We start from the raw sequence: 26,489 nt of genomic DNA, 5'->3' as shown, positions 1-26,489 counted from the left end.
AAGATCCCATCTCCTTATGTCTTCCTTAATATTTTTGTTCAGAGGGAGATAGTTGAGTGAGAACAATTTTATCAAATCGAGTGGAATATGTACCCCTAGGTAACTAATTGATTCCGATTCCCATTTCAAATTGTATTTTTTCCTCACACTTGCAGAGGGGGTATGTTTGAAACAGAGGATTTGTGTTTTGGGAATATTAAGCTTGTAACCTGAGAATGAACCATAATGTTCCAAAAGCACAAATAGCCGAGCCAGAGAGTATTCGGGGTTGGATAAATAGACCAATACATCATCAGCAAACAACGAGATAACTTGTTCTCCCCCATTCATCACTATTCCTTTAATATTGTCGTCCTGTGTGATCCACTGGCTCAGGGGTTCAATAAAGATTGCAAACAAGGCGGGACTGAGTGGGCAGCCCTGTCTTGTTCCTCGTTCCAATTGGAAGGGATTGGACAAAGCTCCATTAATTTTAATTCTTACCGTTGGACTATCATAGAGGGCTTGTATTATTTTAATAAAATTATTATCAAATCCAAATCTATCCAAAACTCTGTATAGAAAGGACCAATTCACACAGTCAAATGCCTTCTCTGCATCCAGCCCCACTAGTACTGCTTCCAGATTATGTTTTTTTATATGGTTTATTACGTGTAAGGTCCTTCTGATACTGTCTTGAGTTTGTCTATCTCGTATAAAACCCGTCCGGTCAAGGCTGATTATTTGCGGTAACAATCCTTCTAGGCGTTTACAGAGTATAAAGGTAAAGATTTTGTAGTCCTGGTTCAACACGCTTATTGGTCTAAAATTACCACAATCAGACCTATCCTTCCCCTCCTTTGGAATTAGTGATATCACTGCTTCCCTCCACGAGGGAGGTATACTATGCCCTTTGAGTACCCAGTTGAAGGTGGACTGCAGCACAGGGACCAAGGAACCCGCCATGACTCTGTACCACTCCGAAGAGAATCCATCCGGGCCTGGCGTCTTATTTGGTTTAAGATGTGATATGGCTGAGCGGATTTCTTTCTCTGTTATTTCAGCTATCAAATACCTGCTTTGTTCGCTGTTTAATTTCGGCAGATTAATGTTTAGGAAAAAAATCTTCCATTTTGTCTCCATCAGTTTGAGGTTGAGAATACAATTTTTTATAAAATTTTTCAAAACAATCTTGTATTTCTTCTAATTTATAATGAACAGTATCGGTAACAGGATTCTTTATTTTATGAATTGAGGACTAATTACATTTTCAATGTCACAGATGTAATGTTAATTCTAAAAAATATTTGCTTTGATATTGTCTTTAGAAACATACCATAGGTTTACCTCCTCTAGTACTGTATACCGTATTGAATCGGTTTTAGTGTGTTTCACAAACTAAAGATGATTTGACTCCCGCCCTCAGTTTTCCGTTTGTGGCACTGTGGTTAAATGAACAAACTCTGTCACCAGATGGCGCTAAAAACGACCACACACACACTAAACCGCAATTCAACAATTAATAAAAGTGAAGGACTGTAACCTTTAGTGTGGCGAGAATGCGCTTCAGCAGTTATATCCATCCATCCATTCATCCAATTTCTAATCTACTTATCCTCAAGAGGGTAGCGGGTGTGCCGGAGCCTATCCGAGCTGTCCTCCGGCAATAGACGGGGTACACACCCTGAACTGCTTGCCAGCCAATTGCAGCACATACATAGACGAACAACCATTCGCGCTCACAATCACACCAAGGGACAATTTAGAGCATGTGTGTCAAACTCAAGGCCTGGGAGCCAGATCATTTTATGTGGTCCGCGAAAGCAAATCATGTTGTGTCAACTTGGTAAAATCTCTACCGAAATGTCAAATTGTCATGTGTAATAAATAACGTCGAGATTTTGCAATCATTTTGTTCCCGTTACACTCACTTGAACAATAATTGAACAAACTATTATATTACCTTGGCCGATTTCAAAACTAGTAATCTATTAATTTGTTGTGTGCAAGTAATAATTTTGTGGGTTCATTGTCATAATGGCCCCCCGAGGGAAGACGCAACTCCAAATTAGCCCACGACTAAAATGAGTTTGACACCGCTGATTTAGAGCGTTCAAAAACATACTGTGCATGTTTACGGAATGTGGAATGAAACCGAAGTACTTGGAGAGAACCCACGCAGGCACAGGGAAAACATGTAAACTCCACACAGGCAGGCCGAAGCTGGACTCGAACTCGAGACGTCTGCACTGTGAGGAGGACGTGCCAACTAGTAGAATACCTTGCCACCCGCGATAAATTGTGATTTAATAAAATTATTTGGATTGAAAAAAGTTCAAGCTCGTAGATATATTTTTTTTCCACATTGCATCGGTAACATTTCAAGATAAATGCAGATAAATGCTGATATTTTACATTTAGTCCCTTTTCATATTTCTCAGCTGGTTCAAACCAACTTCAAATTTTCATCTGCCTCATTTTCACAATAAATCTTCCCAATTTTTTTCACGTATACCATCCCATTCCAAATTATAAAACTTATTAAATCTAGTCAAAATTTAAATTTTTTGTCTCATTTTGAATATTTATATTACAGTCGCCTTTGAGACATTTTGTGGTATCACAGATACTGTTTTATATCGAATATAGACAATTTAATGTTACATGTGTTTTATTATTTCACAGGATTCTACAAATCAATGAGTGTGAGCCACCAGGAAAGAGTTCGTCAAAGATAGGAAATGTCTAAAAGTATGGAATCCGTGCAAAGCAAAATTGTCTGGCAGTTCCACAGCCACAAATTGTTAAATACTTCTCTGATATTGTCAGAGACAGGTACAGATGACGACTGACAGAACCCTTTCTACGATATTGTCATTAAAAACTGGCTATTGTTATTTTGGTGCATTTACAACAATAAATTGAACAACGATAATGTCTTTGTTGTGGGGAGCCGCATCACGGAAAGCGTTGAAAAAAGCCCTAACAGACAACCGGAGCTTTGCGGTCCTCTTACGGAGCCCGTAGTGGAAAAGGACTACATTTCCCAGTCCGCAGGAAGGAACTCTTGAGTCAAGCGCATGAACCTCTAGCCGCAACGGCGGCAGCTGGTGCAGCCGAGCAGGCGACTTTGTTACAGCCGAAGCTTCGCCGAGAAAATCGCTCGGAAAAGTGTCAACACAGCACGCAAAACGGTCCGTGCCGGGATTCGGGGTCAGTGGCCTTTGAGGGAACTTGTTCCGAGCACCCCAAGCCCGCCTTTTAGCCCAGTAAAGAGGGCTTTCTTCAAAGTTGAGCCGAAACGGAGTTGTCTCATTCAGGATGTCGGACTGAGACAAAGGGGTCTGGGGGGCATTCCCGACGGAGCGGTGAGTGGCACGTTGAACAAGGTCGGTTATAAAAAAGTTTTGCCGTTGTACCCAAGATGAAATTAAACGTGTACGAGTCGAGGGGGCTAAGGGATATCACGACGCGCTCATTTTCACACCGGTTTTTTTACACGAGTGATGAGGACTCTTTAACTTGTGTGTCGCGTGTGGTGCTGCTAATACATTGAAACAGCTACCCGAAGGTGGATGTGATTTGTAGTTTAATTCATGGCTGTTTAAAAGCTTGTCTGAAAGTGTACGTGATACCTTTGACCAGCCATTTAGACTCCCCGCAATTGCAAATGGCCTCGGACGAACACCGAATATGAACTTTTTCGATGAGGATGTTTTGGAATCCATCAAAAGACTTCCATATTGTTCACGATAAAAACCCTACAAAAATGCCTTTCATCAGTAATTATTGATTAGAAAGTAGTAACATAACCCATCTCAGCTTGACGTTTGATGTTGTGGAACACGTGTGTCTCAGCAGGTCCAAGCAGATCCTGAAAGGCTCTTCTGGATGGGAAAAGATGGAAAGGGAGCTGCAATGGTGGAAAGGACAACTCGCCGCAGACATCCATCAGTCCCTCCGCATCAAGGTGAGTTCACCTTGCCAAGCAGCTGTTAAGATGTTGACAACGTGAACAATACACTGACGGCAACAGAGATGTTCACGCTTTTATCACTGGTGGAGTTGCCAGGGCCACTCTGTCTTTTGGCCTGTACACGATGAGAAGCACTGACCTACGTTTACATCCCAATTCTAATATTTTGTCAATGTAATTCCAGTAATTTATTACCAACACGAGTAGTAGTGTTTCTCTTCGACGCACTGATTATGTACATTGGAACCTTGAATTGAATTGAATTGAATACAACTTTATTGTCAAATGTGCACAGCACAGATGAAATTTCTTCCCTCTCAACATAAAACAAGAGGAGCCGCTGAGGGTGTCCGCGCCGCCATCAAAAGAAAAGTTAACAAAAAATGACAAAATAATATAAGACAACACATGAGACACAGACAATCGTGCAATCTTAATCACTTTCCTGCATACACTTTGTTGTCTGAAGCAGTTATAGATGAAAGATCTATAAACTTAAAATTAGATCTTGAACAGGTTTGTCAATTTAAAAGTTATCCTTTAAGAAATATTATAAATATGAATAACATTATTAGCCAAGTTAACAACAACAACAAGCAGAACTGTGGTCCTCATTCATATGCAGCTGCCCTGCCGGAACGCACGCAAACTGCGTCGCCAGTCTGCGTTAGTCCAGACCTCTCTCGGTCCGTTCAAAGATACCTCACTGTAGATTTGTTTCTTTCAGAGTCGAGTACAATTAGGGGCTGAAATGATCCGCCTGCCCAAAATGGCCGCGGTGCGGGCCGCAAAAGGGATGAATGAAACGTTTGCACACCGCGACAAGGTTCGCACACCGCAACAAGGTTTGCACATTGAGCAGTATTTTTAATTGGTCTGTGGTTTATAAATTGAATGATTTGAACATTGAGACAGTCATAAATAGGGGTTCCACTGCATTTGGCAGTTGTGCGTTGCTGTCATACAGCGTTTTGGTACAGTATTGATGGCTTCTGTAATTGAGACTTGATAGTGGTGGTATAGTTGGAGTATGTAGTCCTGAAAGTACTACAAGATTTGAATGCAGCCTCTCTTCACTCCACCCAAAGAAACATCCCCATCTCACTAACGCAAAGGCTGCTACATTGCTAGCTCGACTTGTTCATGATGGAGTACTGCCAAAAATGAAATGTTACCAGTTAGATGTTGTGTTTTTTAGAATGTACAATCAGTTAAAAAAAAGAACTCACCGGATGATCTGATGAGAACGGTCACGTCATGCCTCTGGTTTCGGCCATATGCAGCCGCGCAAATGTAGCCGTCCGCACCTCAAAACAAACTTTGTTTCCTACGCCATCAAGTAGAAATTCCTTCTCTACTTGATGTTGTTAACAATTAACAGTTGTTGCTAAATGCACTTACATAACCTTAAAAAAAAACAAAATAGTCTGATTTGCAAGAACGTCAGTGTGTCCACACGAGCCTCATCCTTCAGTCACGTCGTCTCTGTGTACATTCGCTGATTAACTTGTTTTATTTCCGCAGTGATGAAGACAAATTAATTGAAAATTACATTGGAAGCATAAAATGGGCCCAGAGAGAGATGGTCTACCCCCAGAAAAAAAAAAAAAACAGTTAAATCATGTTCTACTGTCAAGTCATGCAGAGAGTTTTAATATGCAGTCATACCTCGGTTTTCGACCATAATCCGTTCCAGAAGGCTGTTCGAAAAGCGATTTGTTTGAAATTCAAAACTATTTTATTAGCCCATGATTAGGGGCTAATACACGATACAGGAATAACATAAAAACAGTCAGATTTGCGTAAATCACAGCAAACACCTCTGCTCACAATGAAGGCTACACGAGGAAGTAAGGAAGCCGAGAGGAGTCAAGTGGCGTATTCGAGTTTGCTCAGTTTGGTCGAAAACCGGTTTTCGGTCATAATCCGAGGCGTAAAAATCGCAAATTTTCTGGTCGAGAACTGAGACGTTCGAAAACTGAGGTTTGACTGTATTGGATTTTTAAAAAAAAATTTTTTTTTAATCGTTGCAAACTTCTCTAAGTCAGGCTTGACCAGTCAATTCATTATTAGAGCAATTATATTGGCCATTATAAACCCTATTTTAAAATGATCAAAAGCGGCCACAGTTTTGCCAATGAAACTGATATATTCTTCTTTTTTCATGAAAGAGTAAATGCTGTTAAGTGTCACACAGAAAGATGGATGCCCTTGCGTCACTTGCGTCAATACACGTTTCCTGAGAAGATGACACATACATGGCAATTTTCCGCGGATCCGCGGAAATCCGCCGTTTTATTTCTTAAATTGATAATTTTTGTGAATCGTCTAAATCCGTTGAGAAAATTTTAGGGACGGTCAGGTACCTTATCGTCGAGTTTTCACGAGCTCTCCCGAACAGTCTGTCCGTTTTCCGTTTGTAAACAGCCCTGCGATTGGACGTGTATGAAAGCTTCAACTAATCAGATCACTGAAGGCATTATTTGTTGCGGAAGTCTTAGCTCGATTATAAACGGCCCAGCGATTGGTTAACTACAAGCGATTGGACCAATCAAATTGCATGTAACATATTGTTTTACCTGATTCATGGCGGCCTGTTCGTCTCGCAAATTCATTGTTCTGGGATCGTTTTGAGCGGAATTATGAAATTTTTGACGAAAGATCAGGAGTCTTTAATCCTAGAAATTGACTCAAATGTCAAGAATAAATTCCGATTGGACTGGCTTGACAGAAAAGTCACTGTAAAGGTTAAAATTGGTTCCAAGTTCGACGAAGTTACAGAAGCTCTTGGACAATTTTTGAAGAAACCAGACGTAGCAGGCAAAGCTTATTGTGTGTATTGTAGTGACTTAATTAACTATGGCTCCCGTGGATGCGTGGCACTGACAGATCATGCAACAAAAGTGAAAAAACATGCCGACAAAATCGCCATTCGCCGGAGCAATTATTCTTTGGGATCGGCATTTTTCAAACAAACTTCGTCAGCGGATACAACTAAAGACGTTACGCGCTGGGGTACTTACTTTGGCTGAACCAAGCAACGAAATCTGCTCCACTGACGCCCCTCGCCGATAGACAGGTGCACTCCGAGGTATATACTTTTTTATTCAAATATACGAGGATGATATTTTCACTTTTATTTGGTATGCATTTGTAGCAACAGCATGATAACATTTATTTGTTTTTATTTGCGTTTTATATTCATATTGATAATTCACGTTTTGTCTTGGATAATAAAGCACGGTTATGCATAATAAATTGTATGCATAATATTCACTATCACTGTATGAGGTAAGAATCAACAGCTTTTTATCACATTTACACAACACTTTATGAATACAAGTCATGAACAAATCTTAAATATGGCAGGGGATGTGTTTACTTTTTTTGTTTTGATTTTTAGCAGCAAATTTGGAGTTACATATTGGTGCTCACCAGGAATGCATAGGCAAAATTGCACAAATTTTCACTTGAAAGAATAGTGGCGATCTTGGGATTTTTTTCTGTTCAATTTTCAAACTGTGTAAATTTAATACACTTCATCTTCAGCATGTTTAGTGCCACTTTTGTAAGTAACCACGCCCCCGTCCAGGCCACGCCCCTTCCGCTTTTTTCATCACTCACCATTGCCATGTATGATGACATTGTTGTCCCACCGCTCGCGTGACTGCACCTGAACACCGCCAACATTTACAACAGTGGTGGATGGCCGTGGAACGTTTGTGCTGCCGAAGCTCCTGGCCATGATTTAGCTTTCTTTCTTTCTTTCTTTTTTCCTTTCTTTCTTCCTTCCTTCCTTCCTTCCTTCCTTCCTTCCTTCCTTTCTTTCTTTCTTTCTTTCTTTCTTTCTTTCTTTCTTTCTTTCTTTTTCTTTATGAATGAATGATCCTCTATGACCACCGTGAGCAACAAGTGGAACAGGAGAACAGTATAACATCTTAATTCATTGCGTATAACTACTAAAAAGGAAATGAGGGGAAAGTTTTGAGTGAGATTTAGCACTCTCTTGTTTTGTGCTTGAAAATTCCCCTGTGTTGAAAGTTAAACAGATACTAATTACAGGACAACGTGGTGTCAAGTTTTCACTCTGCAATTCGTATCTCGTGAGTGTTCAGAGACAAACAAGTTATTTTAATGATTTAATGATTTTGTTGAAATGAGTCACGCAAATAATCGGGTTGAGGAATTTTCTTTCTGCCATATATCAGAATTTGCATCAGCCTAAAAAAAAAATCAATTTTGGTTGGGCCCGAGGATCAATCATTCATTCAGACACACAGCGTGGGTGAAGTCCCCCCTGAAGGCTCACGTACCAAATGAACAGTCCGCAATTCGCGTTGACTTTTGCTTTCCTCATTGTTCTCCCCTTGAACGAAATGTCATGTTTGCAAAGCAGGGCTTCACGATCGGTCAGAACAAATCTGAAAATCGAGCCTTTCTCGCTGTGGAGATGGAACAAAGTCTCTTATACCCTTTTCCCACTGAAACTAGTGGATAGTAGTGACCCGTGGCGACACGCAACCAATTGGCATATTGTCCCTTTCCGATTGATCAACAGAAGGCGATTCTGCGCCCCCCCCACCCCCTTCCGCCACTTTGCGTCTGGTTACGTCACCACACTGTGATTGCGTAGATGATGGTGCGACAGATTTCTTGGTGGTAAACAAAGCAACATGGAAGCATCATGCTTTTTACCGTCCTCAAAATGGTCGAAAAGCAGTGGAGGATCAACTCTTTGCTACTACTGAGACAACGTAGACGACGTAAATTTTTGGCAGAAATTTCGGGGGGCGTGCTATATACGAGGTCGATGGCGCGCGATGTTATGACGCATCACGTACCGCCCTATGTCATCATGTAATTACCAGGCAGCTACCGTGTCATGCTTTCAAACTGCAAGCGATATGGAGCGGAGGCGATCACAACCCGCCTCCCATGGCGTGCTGGTGGACACAAATGCGTGTTTACCCGTGGTTTTGCGGCAGTGGGAAAGGGGTATTAGGATGTTTCACGTTTCGTAAACGTTGGCGGCAAAATGTAATTACGCGGCCAAGTTGCCCATTTAAAATGATCTAAATGGGATTACATGGATGAGTCGAGGCTCATTAATTGGCAATGTCTTAATTAACCTTAAGCGTGGTCATATTTCTTCCCCCATGCGACTTTAATGGAGACATCTGTCACTTGAGCGGCAGGCACCTTCAAGTCCCTGCCAGCGTCACACTGAGAGAAGATCCTAGATAACAGTTTTAGGTATCCTGCGTGCGTCACGTGAAGTGAAGGCATCCGATTTTGATAGCAATGTTTACGAGCTCAAAAGTAGACATTCCCTCTCACAATCCTCTATTCAGAAACACACGGTGTGATTCAGAGTGAGCTGTCAGCTGGCCTGGCTGTCTACGCATGCAGACTGAGCTGCAAATAAACCCCCAATGTGCGAGATGGCCCGTTGGTGATGTGTGGCTTCAGGGGAGCATCACACGCAAACAGTGGGGCGTGCAGCGCCGAATTTGCTTCACTCCATGTCTGAGACATAGGTTCCATGCCCGCATTTTGAAAGAGCAGACTGTTACACAAGACTATTTTCACAGCGGCCTAAAATAATGTAGTGGTTCAGTCTCCACCGCCTTCTGAAAATCTTTTTTTTTACCTTGGAAATTAAGGCAACACGCAGCGTTTGCCGTCATTTAAAACTGAATGCGGACTGGGCTAAAGGTTAAATAGGTGTCTTTTGTCTGATTGTAAATGTGTGTGTGCCGTTTAGGCCTGGAGTGAATTTTTATTTGGTGAATGTTTTTCTTGTTCTTTTTCCCCTCTTTTTTCGTTTTGCTTTATCTTTTATTGATTGTGTTAACGGCATATATTACTTGACTGTTGTGTTTTAAGGATGCGCGCTACCTTTTGAGTCATCCCTTCTAAAAGTGTCACATGAGGAAAATTACTCACATCTGGAGGTAACACAAAGTGGCAATAGATTGCATGATTTTAAGAGCCAGAAATATTTACACATACACCAAAAAGTAGACACATTACCGGTGTATCCAATGTCGAGTAACTGGTTGCCAGCTAATCGCAGGGCACACATAGACATACCAAAATCCTCGCTCACACTCACCGCAGGACAATTTGGAGTTTTCAATCAGCCTGCCATGCATGTTTTGGGGATGTGGGAGGAAACCGAAGTACCCGGAGAAAACCCACGCAGGCACGGGGAGAACATGCAAACTCCACACAGGAAGGCCGGAGCAGGAATCGAACCCTGCACCTCTGCACTGTGAGGCCAACGTGCTAACCAGTCGTCCACCGTGCTTTAATAACATTATTTTAATTGAAAAAAGTTCAACAAGTTCATGGATATACATTTTTTTCAAGGTGTATTTTAAAGATGAAAATCTTGTCTTTTAGTTGGATTTTTCTTCCGTATTGCCAACACATTGGCAGTTTGCTTGTTACTTGAAGCTAAAATGCCTTTCAAATTTCACCCGGATTTGAATGCTGTTGATTTAGAATGATCATCCCACCAATTTGCATCCTAGTCCGCTTGTATTTTCATTTTTGTTGTTTTAATGTAAACCTGCTTACAAACAGAAACATGAACGTGTGCATAACTTCTCTAGGGGAGCAACACCGCAAGAACTTGTCCCTTAGTTTACTGCTTCCACCTTAAAGGGCTATTTACACAGTGCTTGAGTACTGTTAAACTGTCAAAACCATAAATGGCAAAACACGCTACTGTAGTATTACCGTATTTTTCAGGTGATAGGGTGCACGCAATGTTTTTCATAGTTTGGGTGGTCTGGCGATTTATGCTCCAGCGTGACTTGCATATATTCAAATTAGAGCCCGGACTAGCCCCCAAAATCCCGTCCTATAATCGTGTTGGCTTTCTTTTGGCAGTTGGCAAATATTTTTGGTGTATTACTGCTGGCCACCATCTCTAGCATGCTAAAACGGTGGCAGTAATGCACCAAAAGTATTTGCCACTAACCGAAAGAAAGTAAAAGAAGAAATGGAAACAGAAGGAATTGTAGTCATGGCAACTAAAGTCTGACGACATATCGCTCCTTCAGCATGTGTCTTTTTTGCACAAGGATTTAGAGCATGTGTGTCAAAGCCAAGGCCCGGGGGCCAGATCTGGCCCGCCACATCATTTTATGTGGCCCGCGAAAGCAAATCAAGCATGTCAAGTTCCATGAGGCTTGCTAAAGTCTTGCTAAAAATGCTCATATGTAATCCACAATAACAGTCATTATTCTTCACTTCGGATTTTAAAATTAGTTATTCATCCATTTGTTGTGTGCTGTGTATGTGATAGATGGGGAGGTGATTAAACATTTAGATCGTTTCCCAAAATTCATAACGGCCCTCCAAGGCAAACCGTAACTACAATGTGGCCCGCGACAAAAATGAGTTTGACACCCCTGATTTAGAGTAATAAAAGGCACAATAACCAACCATTATTGTACATTTGGCCACAATGCAACGTGGGATTCTACTTAAGGAACTGTAAGCCAACTTAACTAAACTAAAATAAACACTTTTCTGCAGTTAAGAGCAGAAGCTACATCCAACTGGAACTTGTTTCCTGCCGTTGCGTTGGGAATTTAAATCCAACGCCCATACACCACTGCGAGTCTGCGTGTTCAGAGAGGCAGAGCTCACTCTCCTCCCATTACTTTTTGAACACAGCCAACTTTATTAACTGATCGACAGCTCATACTTGGAACTGTTTCCATCTGTGCTGCCTGATGCACTGATCTCCGGCACTCCTTCTTTGGGGTACTCTGAATAACCGAACGACACATTTGAACAACGCTCTTTGAGTTCCCGATCAGTCGCAGTGAAGATGTGCGTGCTCCGAGCACATTCACAAACACACCCACGATTAGGGACCAGGGATTTGGGGCTCGAGTCCAAGCTATACTGTTCTCAGTCTCAGTTCATGTAAAATAAATCTCCCCCTCCCAAATTGTAATTTGTACAAATTGGTGAGAGCGACTTAGAATCATAAAAATATTGCATATTTGCCTATAATGCTTCTCTCGCAAAATGTACTTATTACCATACTTTCCGCAGTAAAAGGCGCACCTAAAAGCCTTCCATTTTCTTAAAAGCTCATGGCGCGCCTTAAAATCCGATGCGCCTTGTGTATGGTTATTACGGTAATATGTGACCCCAAAATGGCTCCTTGCTAGAGACCTGCTTACAACGCAGAGTTCAAACTCAAGGCGATCGGGTTATGCAGTTAAACACGGAAATAGAGGGCGGCAAGAGAGTTCAACGTTAACGAGTCAATGTTATAACTTGCTGTTGGTTAAGTGAACTGTGTCGCTGCTTTATTAAATAAGTTTTACTGACATCAGATCGTTCTGTAGCAGCGCCACTCAACAGCTCAGCTTAGCTGTTGTCGTTTGTTCCAAGCTTCTTTGATCTGTGACGTGGTTGCGTAGGCGCTGATTGGTTGAATCACGTGCTGAATCACGTGCGTAAGTGATTGTGCTCACGTGCACAGCAGAGAGCAGCAACTATGGACTGCTGAGACGTGCTTCACTCGAGTGGCTTTGCTACAGTTCTGTTGGTATTTCCTTGAGCGTAGCTCCATCTAGTGGATGCATCGTAGATTGCGTCTTATAGTGTGGTGCGTCCAATATATGGAAAAAAAGACAAAATAGGCCATTCAGTGAAGGTGCGCCTCATAATCCAGTGCGCCTTTTAGTGTGGAAAATACGGTATATGTTTGTGCTGTGTCCAGCAGAGTCACATGAAATGGAAGTTTGTGCACATTGCCGATTACTGTCCGTCTTTCTGTGGAATTGTAGTAATCACACAGTATTTAATTAACATTTGTTACGTACCGAAAGGGCATCTTGTGAAATCGCTCCTTATTTAACTAGCGATGTCGACTTGAGTTGTTGAATGCACGTATGTAATTTCATGAGTAGGTACAATGAAAACAAATGAACTATCGTGGAATTTGGAACATTGAAACGCCTTCATGCAGTGTTGTGGTTTCCTGCATGGTGCCTGCTCCCCCACAGTCTGTTCCAGCCTTTAATGACGTTTGCTGCGGTGCAAATGCCCTGATGTGGGAGATAGTGGCACTGTGGAGCATGTGGCAAATTACCAGACATGCAAATCAGCCAGAGGCAGCTGTGGAATCCTTAATTATCGTGCAGGTCCTCCACAAAGGCACCTCTCCACTCCGCTCCGACCCCCCCCCCCCCACCCCCAACTCTTTGGAGCACTCCCCACCCCAGTTCTCCCGCACCCCTTGTAACCCCAGACAGACAGATGGACGGGAGGCAGGAGCTGAAGCAGTGGGAGGAGAGTTTGGGGCGGACTGGGTGGTATGGTGGATTCTGGCATAGGGGGTGGAGTTGCTTTATGTGGATTTGGGTGGTGGTTGTGATGGTGGAGGGGGTGGCACTGTTTATTTTGGGATTGCATTGAAGAGTCACTCTGTGGATCGGGTTTTATTTATTTATTTTTATTTTGATGGCATTCAAGATAAATAGGTGACATTTCCTGTACGGTAATCCTTCCAGAGTGAACATTTATTTTTCTTCAAACCAATTTGTTTTGCAAAGTGTTGCACTCAGCTTAAATGGAGGCTTGCTTCAAGCAACTGTCCTGACTCAATTTTTCTTATGTAAAAGACCCTTCACAATTTTTAAATAGGATTACTCTGGCAATCCCCAATCTCTTAATACATCCAGATCAAAAGCCTTTGTTTTTTTTTTTACTGTATTTCTAAGAGCAAAACATTTTTAGAAGCACAAATATTTTCTGCCCTAAACATCTGGCGAACGTAGCTCCTTTATGTGTTTGCACAAAGCAAAATATGCCTTTAATACTTGCGAAATACAGAAACTAGAGCCTTGTCCTTTCTTAGTTTAGATTTTTCTCTGACTGATTGAGAGAGAAGATGCTGAGGCCGATTCAATGCTAATGCTCCTTAGGATCTTCCTACTGTTTTGGAACACATGCAGCTAATGGGACATGAATAGAAGGCGTGCTAAGGGTGAAACCTAATCCTATCCACTCCTCCATCTCTGAGAAGAGCGAGCCCGTCAACCCAGCCAACCACACACAGACACCAACAGCCATGCCCGATACTCAGAGACCTCTTCCGTGACCCAAATTAGCGCCTCCTTCGCCGCAACGAAGGAGAAAAAATGACATGGAAATGACTTGACACCATCATCAAGATGTGATGGAAGCAGAGTTTGATGAGTATTTTAACCCCACAGCACCACTCCTGATGCCCGGCGGCAGACATGCGCAACTCACCATTATTATGCAAGCGTTTTACTACCCCGATAGCTACCCGCTATTGCTTCCTGTACACCCTGCTACCCACGCACAATCATTCACGTTTTTTTTCCGTCTCTTCCCCAGGAGCTGAAGTTACCCGTCTATCGAGCCCAATCACCGCAGATTGGCATGCGTCGCTACTTCGCAGACTTGTTGGCCATCCTGAGTAATCGCTACCAGTTATGTCCAACGGCACGCCATCTCGCCGTCTACTTGCTGGACCTCTTCATGGACCACTACGATGTGGCCGTCAAGCAGCTCTATGTCATTGCCCTGTCCTGTCTGCTCTTAGCCAGTAAGTCCAACATTCGTCCTGTATTTTATATAAAGTGGTTTCACGCTATATCACAATGAGTCACGCTGTACCCCCCCCCATTCCTTTTTTTTCTCAATGATTTTTTTGTATCTTTTACTGTCTACTTCCTTTCTTTTATGCTCTCACCAATGGGAAAGGAGAGCCACAAGTGTTGATGCACATTTCAGTTGTTGATACAATGTCGTGGGGGGGCAGTGCGATGACCGACTGGTTAGCACATCCACCTCTCAGTGCAGACGTGCTGGGTTCGATACTGCTCCGGCCTTCCTGAGTGGAGTTTGCATGTTCTCCAGGTACTCCGGTTTCCTCCCACATTGCAAAAACATGCGTGGCAGGTTAATGGAACAATCAAAATGATCCCTAGGTGTGATTGTGAGTGTGAATGGTTGTTTGTATGCCCTGTGATTGGCTGGCAACCGGTTCAGGGTGTACCCCACCTACTGCCCAAAGACAGCTGGGATAAGCTCTGGTACGCCCCGCGACCCTCGTGAGGATAAGCGGATTAGAAAATGGATGGACAGATCCAATGCCGAGAGAACAGTAAAGCAGAATGAGCTCACATGGAAGCTGCAGACGGCCAAAGCTCACGCTCAGACACTCATGCGCACTTGCAGACGTCTCATGACACCCCATCAGGCCCCTCCTCTTAAAGACACTATAATTGGTACATGATTTTGTTTACATTTTATGAATTTTTTTTGTTACAATTTGTTAACTGTGATTTAATTAGTTTAAAATGTGTTTAAAGTGCGGAGGACAGTGATGCCCAACTCCGGTCCTCGATCGCCACTATCCTGCCTGTATTAGATGTTTCCCTCATCTCACACACCTGATTCGAATGATCAGCCCATCAACAAGCTCTGAAGGAGCATGGTGGAGTAGGGAGACGTCTAAAAAGGGCTGGATAATGGCCCAAGAGGACTGGGTTTGCAACCAGCTGGTGTAGGAGGACTAAAATCCATCCATCCTTCCATCCATTTTCTGACCCGCTTTTACCCTCACAAGAGTCACGGGGCGTGTTGGAGCCTATCCCAGCCGTCTTTGGGCAGTCAGCGGGGGACACCCTGAACTGGTTGCCAGCTAATCGCATGGCACATATAGACAAACAACCATCCGCGCTCACACTCACACCTCGGGACAATTTAAGTGCCCAATGAACCTGCCATGCATGTTTTTGAAATGTGGGAGAAAAACCACGCAGGCACGGGCAGAACATGTAAAGGAACGCCAATGCCGGAATTGAACCCTGCACCTCTGCACTGTGAGGCCGACGCGCTAACCAGTCGACCACGGGGCCGCCCAGGAGTAAAATAATTTCGGGAAAAACAGGGCTCTGCAGAATTTCTCATGTTGCGGGTTGATCACAGCTGAACGTATCCCCTTTGAAAACTGGGTGTTCACTCTATATAATCCTTCTCGCAAACCCACACTAATCCAATTTTCATTCACTATCTGGTGCTTTTTTTTTTGTTGTTGCTGTTTTCTGTACATCAGCTAGCACTGTAAATAAGCCAAAAATATTTTTACAAAGCGAACATACTGGTACAATACTAGCTATTCGCACAAAAATCATGGAATTCTCTTTCTGTTTGGTGATGAACTGGCTGTGAGGTTGTTTTTTGGGGTGGGGGGGGCGGTACTAGAACGCAACCTCTGGCATCATGGGTAATTAGGCTAATGATGGTGTCTGGAACGGGGCCCACTCACTTGGGAGGGTGCAGTTTATGTTTGTGTGCAAGCCGAGTAATGATGCTCAGGCCTGGTTTTGCAATCAGACTTTGATTCGGTAGGACAGAATAGGATGAGACGAGGAAGCGATGACATTGAAAAGAAATGCTTTGAGGGTGATTTTCGATGTTGTCAAGCCAGTCTGAACAGATCTTTTTTCTGCATTCTGTAACAGATGATATCTTTTTTTAATAGAAACCTTTGATTGTGTGTTTGCGCTCTGGAGCCCCTCTCCTCTGCTCCACGGCTTTCTCCAAGTAGTCCCTGGCATTATTGATGAAGGCTTAAGAAGGGTGTTTGATTTGGAGTTGTCTCTACTTTTTATCTGTCCCCGGGGTTGCCTTGGAATCTGGCCTAATTATCAAACTGCCTCAGACAGCCACGCTCATTCTTTCTTAAAACTGTTCTGGTTAATTAATCGCTACCTCCTTTGTGCCTCCCAGTCGTCACAGCTTAATCCCGTTACTCCATTGTGTCTTTCCGGGTGGATGTTTGTTAATAGATGAACTTCTTGTGCTGTAGTAAGATTATAGTCTGATTTTCAGGCCCCCCTGGGAACGAGTGTTACTGGCTGTTGGAAGCATTTATTTAGGGACCTTGTTGTTTTCCTCAAACATCCCTGAGGAATGTCATGTTACTTCTTATCTGAAGGCTGTGATGCCCTGGAATGATCACACATCCTGACTTGAATGTGTGTGTGTGTGTGTGTGTGTGTGTGTGTGTGTGTGTGTGTGTGTGTGTGTGTGTGTGTGTGTGTGTTGGCGAAAGAAAAGAACTACCGTATTTTCTGCACTAAAAGGCGCACTTAAAAGCCTTCGATTTTCTTAAAAGCTCACAGCGCGCCTTAAAATCCGGTGCGCCTTTTGTGTGGTCATTACGGTAAAATGGCTCCTTGCTGGAGACATGCTGACAATGTTATAACTTGCTGTTGGTTCAGTGAACTGTGTCGCTGCTTTATTAAATAAGTTTTTGTTGCTGGGGTGTTGTTTTTTTAAAGCGCACACTTTATTAATGGTTTTCACAGTCTCAACAAATACAGGTACGTCTTTGTCCATCTCTGTGCCTTCTCTTCTTCCGTTCGACTCGAGAGGCGTTCATGACCGCCTCCAAGAAACCTAAGTTCACGATTCCTTCAAAGAAACTACGAAAATTGAAAACAATGCATCAAAACAGAAAATCAAGCGAGGAAATCACAAAATAAATTCTATAGCCCCACTACAGAATTTCTTTCGTGATTTCCTCGTTTGTGAATACACAACAAAGGAATAAATAACAAACACTTCTGAGACAGTTCAGTCTTCTACGTTTTACTGACATCTGATCGTTCTGTTGGTATTTCCTTGAGCGTAGCTCCATCTAGTGGATGCATTTTAGATTGCATCTTATAATGCGGTGCGTTTAATGAATAAAAAAAATGAGACAATCGGCCATTCATTGAAGGTGCGCCTCATAATCCAGTGCGTCTTTTAGTGTGGAAAATACGGTACATGGACTGTTGAGCGCATGGTGACGACTTATACAATCGAATGAGTTTCAATTCAAGAGCTGCAGATGTTTTATTTTATTTTTTTTTTAAAAAGGACATTTGATGCTTTCTTATGAATGATACTGACAGAGAGGATTCAAGTGCATGTGTTATTGGAGTTTGAGTTGACAGCGGGTTGAACTCTTTCAGATATACTCCCACTTGACAGTTGATGAAAATAAGATGTCCTTTCTTGATCCACTGTGGGCAAATTCAAGTGTTACAAGCAGCAACACCAAAATATTACAAAGAGCCGCACATATTGTTTGTCGATTGTTGTGTTTCTTACTCACAGAGCCTGATTCCGGAACCCCAAACAAACAAACAAACAAACAAACAAAAGAGCACCTGTGAGACTGTGAAATATTGACTCTACACATTGCACCTCCGCAGGCCTCTGAGCCCCGGGGTGGAGAGGAACTGAGGGGTTGAGGGGCACCTGCCATATGCTCTCCGAGTCAGGCCTCAAACAAAAGCCTGTCAATGCAAGCAGGACGTGCAGCCAGACCCTTCTACGAGAGGGGGAGGGGAAGGGAGACTAGGAGCAGGGAGGATGTGTGCTTGCATGGCAGAGACTTAAAGCTAACGTTGCTAAATGACATGTTGGTTGCTGGGGCAACCTTATGACCAGCCCGTATGGATTTTTGCCCCGATCACCCAGTCAAGATGTCCGTTCAAGGAGTATTCCTCACAGTGTTTGATCTTAAAAAGGCTTGGAATTGCTGCTGCCACATAATTGGACTGCCTGGTCTCTTGTGGGGTCCTTTTACCTTTTGCTACTGGGTCTGTTTCCACTCGGTTGTCTCACCTTGTGTCGGACAGGCATAGCGAGCCAGTCCTGGCGCAGGGCAGCCAGTAAAAGCAGCCCACCGTCCTTGGGGCGGTTGGGAAATGAGCGGAGTGCTACTTCAAAGGCAAGGGGGGCGGGGGCCTGCAAAGTGGGATAAGTTGGAACTGAACCACCCAGTGAGGACTCCCAAAATGTATATCAAAAGAAAGCCACCTCTACTGTTTTGTATCCTTTTTGACAAAGGTGGTGCAACTGGGCTTTCATAGTCATTTAAATGTGTCATGATATTGCCAAATGGCATTTAAGAATAAAAAGAAAGTTTTGTGACATGCAAGGGTCTTACTAGCGCGGATCAGCATTTACATGCTTTGTAGCAGATCCCGAGCCACCAACCACAACCACACAGTCACACAATTTCTTTGCCTTTTTCTGGCCACTTCACTGGCCATTAGCATCACAGGTCAGGGGTCGACTTGGACCTGCATTGTGAGAGCTGCCACAGCCATGGGTGGCAACAAGGAGATTCTATGATGGAGCTGTGAGCAATTTCACACTCCTGATGAAAGATGAGGCAGCAAATAAAAGGATTGGCGCGAGCAAAGGAAATTCCTCCATGGACGTCAACACAAAGGGGAAAAAAAAGAAAGGAGAGTGAGGCTCTGAATGAATATTTCTCAAAAAACAAATCATAGTTTAAATTCATACTTCTCATGAAGCTGTTTTAGATTATTTGACATCCTCAGACACTTCAATCAATTTTCTTGCTTCATTCATCTCATTACTACTATCAATGCACTTGGGATGCAGGTCTCTGTACAGGGCTATGAATGAGTGGGTACTCTACACCGACACTTTTCTTTGGAAAATATCTGTTAATGTGCAGACTCAAAATATACTTTTTTTTTTCTAACCGTCATTTAATGTTCCCAAAATGAGGACGCACCAATGAAAGTCGAGCAAAACTACTTTTAGATGAACACAATTCTAACTGCCAATAATTTGCGAGTGGGTTTAATTGTCAGAATTCAGAAAAAATGTTTTGGAAATCTCACTTGGGGTGAAAAGTGTGTGAGTGTGTGCGTGCCCTTATTGATGTCGAGCACTGTATCTTCTTCAGAGTAGCTGCTATCTCATGTCGTGCAGCAGAAAGAGCGCTCGGGTTTCTGATCCCACCTCTTCTCCCAAATGCGCACCTGGGAAGAGGCCCTGCATCCTGGTCTTGCCTTATCCTTACGCCTGACCTTTGCCCGGCCTGTTCTCATCTTTGCCATCACGTGTCGATGTCGTGAGAATGATCACGCAGAGCTCCCCTGCCCTTGAATTGGCCGAACCTTACGAAACGCTATCGCCTCCCCTAGCCGTTGATTTCAGATAGGATCGTTTTGTCGCCCTCATTCCAGGTAGGCTGAACTAACTGGCGAGGAATGCACCAGCTCGAGCACAGCAGAACAAAGCTGGCCTTTGTCATGATCATCTGCCTTTCAATATGCCTGCCGCTCGACATTATGTGTATGTGTGTGTAAAGACTGAATGGTTCCTCTACTGTTGTCTTAGAAGCAAAACCATCGACTCGTACACTTAAATATACCTTATTGCTACTCTGAATTAATCTTCTCTGTCTTTGCGGATTAAGTTGACAGACTGTGCAGCGAGAGATTGTCAAGATGCATTTTCCAGCATCTGAAAATGATATTTCATCCAATTGGGATGTATCAGATGGCAGCATGAGAGGGCAATACAACCATCTCGTCTTGAAGCCATTTGGCATTTTGATGTTGACTGAGGGCCCGCCACCGCAAAATCGATTCACATTCGTTTACCCAAGACAATTTATTTTTGACAATCAGAATATTGGCATGAATATGGTTGCCTCGTTTAAACTGCAACTTCGGCCGGACTGCCACTTGACTTCCGATTGCGTGAAATGGGTAGAAAGAGATTTTTTTTTGACCGCAAACGATACATTTTGAACTCGATCTACGAAAGCTGTTCGATGCAACACAATGTAGCGTTAAAGCAGACGTGCCACGTGTTTGACATTGTCACTCGTCCATTCCAGGTGCCCAAAAGCTCAATGAGACGATGGACTTGCGGTAAGATCAAAGAGACTGCGGTATCGACGGCTTTTTATGGCCTCGTCTGTATGGACGCAGCCGTCCGGCACCAGACAGTTCCTATGAGGGTGACAGAATGTGGCCGCCGAGTGTAAACAGCCTCGTTTCGCCGAGCTTCCTGTTTTGGTGCAGACACGCCATTATTGCCTCTCCGCTAATTATCCCCATGGCCAGTGGAGCTGCGGTTCCCCCGCTTACCCGGACTACTCAGGCCGGCTCGCTCACACCCCACTGACCCTACCCCCACCTCAGAGTAGGTCAGTGCTAAAATTCACACTTGGTGAGGAAGAGCGGCACTCCCTTGGTCGATGGTCATTGAGGTCCATCAAACATGTTGCTTTCTGTTTTGTAATTTTGGAGCAAAGCCAGTGGCTCTGGAGTTTTCTCCGTGGTACCCGTGCGCACAATAGAACCCGCCGCTTATCGGCACAATGTCTCTGCATGGCGATTGTTCAAAGTTTGCGCTGAAAGCGTGCCTGTTTGACTTCAACTATTCAAGGCTGAGTCTTCCCTCCTCATTGGTCACACGGACCCCCCGAGGCTTTGGGCAGTTGCCATGGAAATGGGAGGTGGGGATGTCTCGGGTTGGGCACGGCTGTAATGTTTGCAAGGCAACGTAGTGAGTCAGCGAGGATGCCGGGAAATGCTGGATGAGGCCTGAAGCTGACTTATTCATAGACGGCCGCAGGCTTGTGTAATCCTCTGTGAGCCTCATCGAGACCTGCTCGCCGAATGGCTTTGCTTTTCAGCCAGATGTTCAGTGCCGGTCAACTTATCCGCTCATGTTAAGCAGGCGCTTGCTTTGTGATCGCTGGCCTCTAGCCTCTTGCGGGATGATCCAAAGCCTGTTGCGACCGAGTCTGTTATTGTAGATGCTAATTGCTCATTTGATGTTGGGTAAACCTGAATGATCGGTCAGTGGAGCTCGATCAAGATGAGCTGACCTGCATGTACCATTCTGTAGAGTCGATGCACCTTGGGGAAAGGATGATGACGCCGCACTCGCTCCCTCCAAATTAAATACTAAATACTTCATTTGACCTATTTGGTTAACCCTTTTGAAGCATCGTGACAGACCTCTGCTGCGGCTTACTTGTGCTGATCAAGTGACTCAGCCCGGAGCTGCTCCAGCCGGCATGATAATGAAACGCGGGTTGTTCTGAAACAGCATCATCGGGGCTAAACTAAAAAAAGGTGTGATTCTTCACTTGACATGCATAACAGTCAGCACGTTGTCTTCCTTGCACTAAGAAAAAGAGGGTGTTTACCCAGGATAAGCCCTATAATGCGGCCCTCGTTTTATTATATATATTAAGATCCGATGGCATAATGGGCTGAAAAGTTCTTGACAGCCTTGGAGATTGGAACGTGTCAACAAGGGTAAATTAAACGGGTTGCAGAATGTGTCTTTCATTAACATAATGTAGTTTCAAGAAAAACAAAATGAGTGCTGTTTGTCATGAAATCTACATGTATGTGATAATAAATAAAAAAAAGAGATCCTCCCCTCAGTTGAACACCCTTGACAAGTTGCCACCGGAATGCGTTCCGTGATTGTGACGTGTCACTGTGATCCTCCCCAGGTAAATTTGAAGAGAAGGAGGACAGAGTGCCGAAACTGGAGCAGCTGAACTCACTGGGCTTCATGTGTAATTTGAACATGGTTCTCAACAAGAAGGATCTGATCAAAATGGAACTTCTGCTGCTGGAGACCTTCGGCTGGAACCTGTGCATGCCCACACCGGCCCACTTCATCGACTACTACCTCAACGCTTCGGTGCAAGAGGGAGATCTGTACAACGGCTGGCCCCTGTCCTCCCTCTCCAAAACCAAGGCTTTCATGGACAAATACACTCACTACTTCCTGGAAGTCTCACTGCAAGGTGGGTCGAATGGCAATGGACTGTTTTGGACTGAAAACTGACACAACCTTGTTTGTTTGATTGATTGATTTTTTTTTTTTTTTTTTTTTTTTAGATCACACTTTCCTGAGTTTCCGGCCTTCCCAAGTTGCTGCCGCATGCGTGGCAGCGTCGCGTATTTGCCTCCAGATTTCCCCGAGCTGGACAACTGCGCTGCATCTACTGACCGGCTACACCTGGGACCACCTGACCCAGTGCATTGAACTCATGCTGCTGTAAGACACACGAACACGCACCGAGGTTGTTATCGGAAATGAAAATGATTGAAATTAGGAAAATTAAAATTGAAAATAACGTTATTAATGCAATAAAATAAAAATGAAAGTTAAAGAAGGAATAATAATAACAACTAACTGGAGCGACACTTGACATTTGCAAAACTAACATAAGCACGGACAGGGACACTGCCAGATTGAAATCTTTTCCATTCAGTCTTGGTTCTCACTTTGATGGACCTGCTTGTGGGAGTCGATCCTGAACACATTGTCAACTACCGAACGCGTTTGTTTTCTCCGAAGCGAGATATTGACACAGACCTGCCTTTGCTTTCCCCAGTGCTCACGACAACGACGTAAAAGAGGCCAACAAAACCAAATGCGCCCCTCCGCACCGAGCTTCCTCTCTGCAATCTCAGGGCCAAACTTCACACCTCTCTCCGGTGTCAGCCATTCAGAGACCGCCGTCTTCGTCATCCACCTCCAGCACACCGCAGCTGCTCTTTCAGCCGGACCGCTTCCCAAACCTCTCTCAACATTCCCCCTCCCTGTCTCAGCTGCAAACGCTTGCCGACGCTCAGGCTCTGGGGCCTGTGGTCAACGTGTCTCAGGACTTTTTTCAGAGCCACCGGGTCGGGCTCCTGAGCGGGGCTTCTTGCCTGGCCGCCGGGGGCGGCTTTCCTTCCTATTCAAGTCTGCCCTCCGGCCTCCAGGCGGGGGCCCGTGCGCTGCCGCTGCAGGGCCCCATATCCGTTCAGATGGCCCTCGCCGGAGAAGCTCACCACTGCCTGAGCGTGGCCTACACCGGGGGTTACCTGGGGGCCCATCACACTTTCGCGGCCGGCTGCTTCGACAGGTGACGCCAGGAGACGGAGGGAGAACGGCAGAGGGAGAGCGTTGCGGCGCTCCAGTCCCCGTTGCCTCTCGCGGATCTGTCCTCTCTCTCCGTCGGCACGGCAACACCTTTGGCGCGTCCCGCCCTCCCTCCCCTCTCACAGAGACATCTCAAACGCAAGCAGCGGTCCAAAGACAAAAGAGACCCAGTGGAGGTCATCACTCTGACATGACTGATTTCTCCGCAGACTCTGACTGACATCTCAGAGTGTGACTGAGATGAAAGCAGTGCCAAATTTTGTAAAAGTGCAAAAAAAATAAATAAAAAAAAACCCAACAACAACAACAAAGCTGTGAAAAGGATATTTTCCCATTTTGATTTTGTAGACACATATATATCTATCTATAGACAGATGGATAGATAGATTTTAGAAGACTCATTCTGCCAAAATGACCACATTTTTGGGAGGGAAAACACATTTACTGGGGCCACCGTTGCGGAGCCGTTTCTGTTTTTGGTCCGTGCCATGTGAAGGAAATGCGTGCGCTCTTCATGTCAGCAAACACTGATTAAACGCATGTAGGCTGCGTCAAGCCCGAAGGGGCCTCTCTGGGAATTCCTCACCGCATTAGTCCTTGAGGGGGCGGAAGAATTCCTTGTTTGGTGCACAGCAGGTGCGGTTGGGAGCTTAAAAAAAAGCCCACACTGGCCCGCTAAGTCAAAACCTACAAGAATCTCTCCTCATCGCTTCCAAAGGCGTGCCTTGCAGCGCACATAAGGTGAACCAAGTTTTAAAGCCGGTGTCAAAGATTTGATGTGACTGGACCAGCATGGGGAAGCAGACCTGGAAGTGGTGTACTGTACATATAAAATGCTGCTGCTGCCTTCTATTGAACTGCTGGGTCGGTCTGTGTTGATAATGTTTACATGAACCACTTAAGTATCAGGGACTTGAACAAAATTACTTGAATATTACATTGGAACATGCCATAGCTTTTATTTATAAACTTGGGTTTGGATATCGTTCCCTTTTTTTTTTTTTTTTTTAATACCAACCTAGAACATCACCATTGTTGTCATACAGTCTCAGGATACAGGCTAAAACTCACCCTCATCCCGCGCTATAATGCTTTAAGTTAGGGTTGGGGAACTTACCAGCCATGTGTTTCTAAAAAACATTTCAGATCGACTGAATCCCCAAAACATTTAACCCATACCCAGCACAGCAATGTAGGGGGGTGCCAGAAAGTGTACTGTATTCCCTCTAAAGATGTTTAATTCCCAAACATGATGCATTATAGAATGTGCCGGCAGTCGCCGTTTGCAACACAAACATCTGCATCCAGTCGCGCCTAATTGCATTCCACGTTTGTAAAGTGCCCAGTTTTCCACTTCCTGTTAATTTTAAACACATCCAGATTGTGTGTGCCAGTGTTCAGAGGAGATACCACAAACGGTCTTTCGCTCCAAAACCCGTTTTATACGTTGGACCCAGCTGTTGTCGATGGACTTGACGTTTAAAGAGTGATTTCCTCAAGTTACGAAAGGGTTCTTTTCATTCACTTCTTTTTGGGAATCTCGTGCCATGTAGATTTCAATGCGCTCATTCCTTGTGACTTCTTGATCAACCTGCCACAAAGGTGCAATATGCTTTTTCCTGTCTGAACACCACTGCTTCACTCCTTTTTCTAAGTTATTTGGAACAATTGTGTGACCTGATTTACTGTCACCTTTCCGCTAGAGAGCAGTCGGCTCTCCAAACACAATGACTATGTTGCATATTGCAGCCACCACCTTTGAGTGAGAGATGTCACTGGAAGCCTTTGTCTCTAGATTAGTGCATCACTGCGTGTTTTATTTGTCTTCTGTGAGTGGTGCTGATTTGACTCGCACCGAACTACACTGACACACCAAAAACTTCCAAGTTATATTTTACGTTATTTTTTTTTATTGTATTTTATTTTTTAATGTACCATCTCATAGTTTTGCTTTGTCACACTGAATTGTAAAATGGTGTATTTTTATTATTATGATGTGCCATGGAAAAATAAACATTAAAAACTGAGTTTGGGGTTGTGTCTGACTGTCTATCTTTCGAGGTTGGGCTTGCTTGTGTGTGTGTGTGTGTGTGTGTGTGTGTGTGTGTGTGTGTGTGTGTGTGTGTGTGTGTGTGTGTGTGTGTGCGTGCGCATGCATGTACTGTATATGCATACCTATCAATAGGTATCACCTTGATATAATCTATACGAAGTATAGAGAGAGAGAGATTTTTTTACACTGATGCAGCTGATCCCGCTCTTGTATTGGATCACATTAGAACAGGGGTAACCAACCTTTTGAAAAAGCTTTTTTACTGATGAACGAGAAGGGCTACCAGTTTGATTTACACTTCTGAAAAAAAAAAAGTTATTCATCTTGTTGAAGACACCGATCATGGTAATGAACATGGGCGTCATTAGGCCTATTTTAGGGAGGCTTCAGCCTCCCTAAAAATGTCTTTAGCCCCCCTAAATAATTTCATTGCATTATTTAAAAAAAAGTATTATTTATTTTTCCTGTACTTTTGCTAATATATTGCATCAAATTCAATGTAATGTGGCCATTTTAAATTATATTTCGATAACCTGCCATTATTGTAATGTTAAATCTCCCAGGTTTGCGTTAGTATTTGACGTGTCTGTCACCATCGCCGCATCAAATGCTAACGCAACAACTGACAGTTCATTGCCGAAAGTCAGGTTGAGTCGACAGCATGGATATTCGACAGTTTTTTAG

At 43.9% G+C, this 26,489-nt stretch overlaps 1 protein-coding gene across 2 annotated transcripts; it reads left to right on the top strand.

The window, feature by feature from the left end:
• Positions 1–3,045: 3,045 nt before the first annotated feature.
• ccnjl (cyclin J-like) lies at positions 3,046–25,779 on the top strand. Of its 2 annotated transcripts, none has more exons than XM_019870026.1 (6): positions 3,046–3,347; positions 3,841–3,949; positions 14,354–14,564; positions 22,326–22,625; positions 22,720–22,879; positions 23,220–25,779. In XM_019870026.1, the coding sequence occupies exons 2-6, from the start codon at positions 3,881–3,883 to the stop codon at positions 23,737–23,739; spliced, it is 1,260 nt and encodes a 419-aa protein (XP_019725585.1). In that variant the 5' UTR covers positions 3,046–3,347; positions 3,841–3,880; the 3' UTR covers positions 23,740–25,779. The 2 variants fall into 2 exon arrangements, with proteins under 2 accessions (XP_019725585.1, XP_019725586.1); XM_019870027.1 differs by having other exon boundaries at positions 3,046–3,368.
• Positions 25,780–26,489: the final 710 nt, after the last annotated feature.

The sequence above is a fragment of the Hippocampus comes genome, unplaced genomic scaffold (genome assembly GCF_001891065.2).
Source record: "Hippocampus comes isolate QL1 unplaced genomic scaffold, H_comes_QL1_v1.1 scaffold9, whole genome shotgun sequence".
Classification (NCBI taxonomy): domain Eukaryota; kingdom Metazoa; phylum Chordata; class Actinopteri; order Syngnathiformes; family Syngnathidae; genus Hippocampus; species Hippocampus comes.
The sequence above is the reverse complement of the archived record's forward strand: the minus strand, read 5'-3'. Positions and strand labels throughout refer to the sequence as shown.

Excerpts from the sequence above, each read along its gene's own strand:
- ccnjl (XM_019870026.1), top strand. The coding sequence starts at position 3,881 with ATGGAAAGGGAGCTGCAATGGTGGAAAGGACAACTCGCCGCAGACATC. Across the intron at positions 22,626-22,719 it reads CCTGGAAGTCTCACTGCAAG|ATCACACTTTCCTGAGTTTC; the intron begins GTGGGTCGAATG and ends TTTTTTTTTTAG. Across the intron at positions 22,880-23,219 it reads TGCATTGAACTCATGCTGCT|TGCTCACGACAACGACGTAA; the intron begins GTAAGACACACG and ends TGCTTTCCCCAG.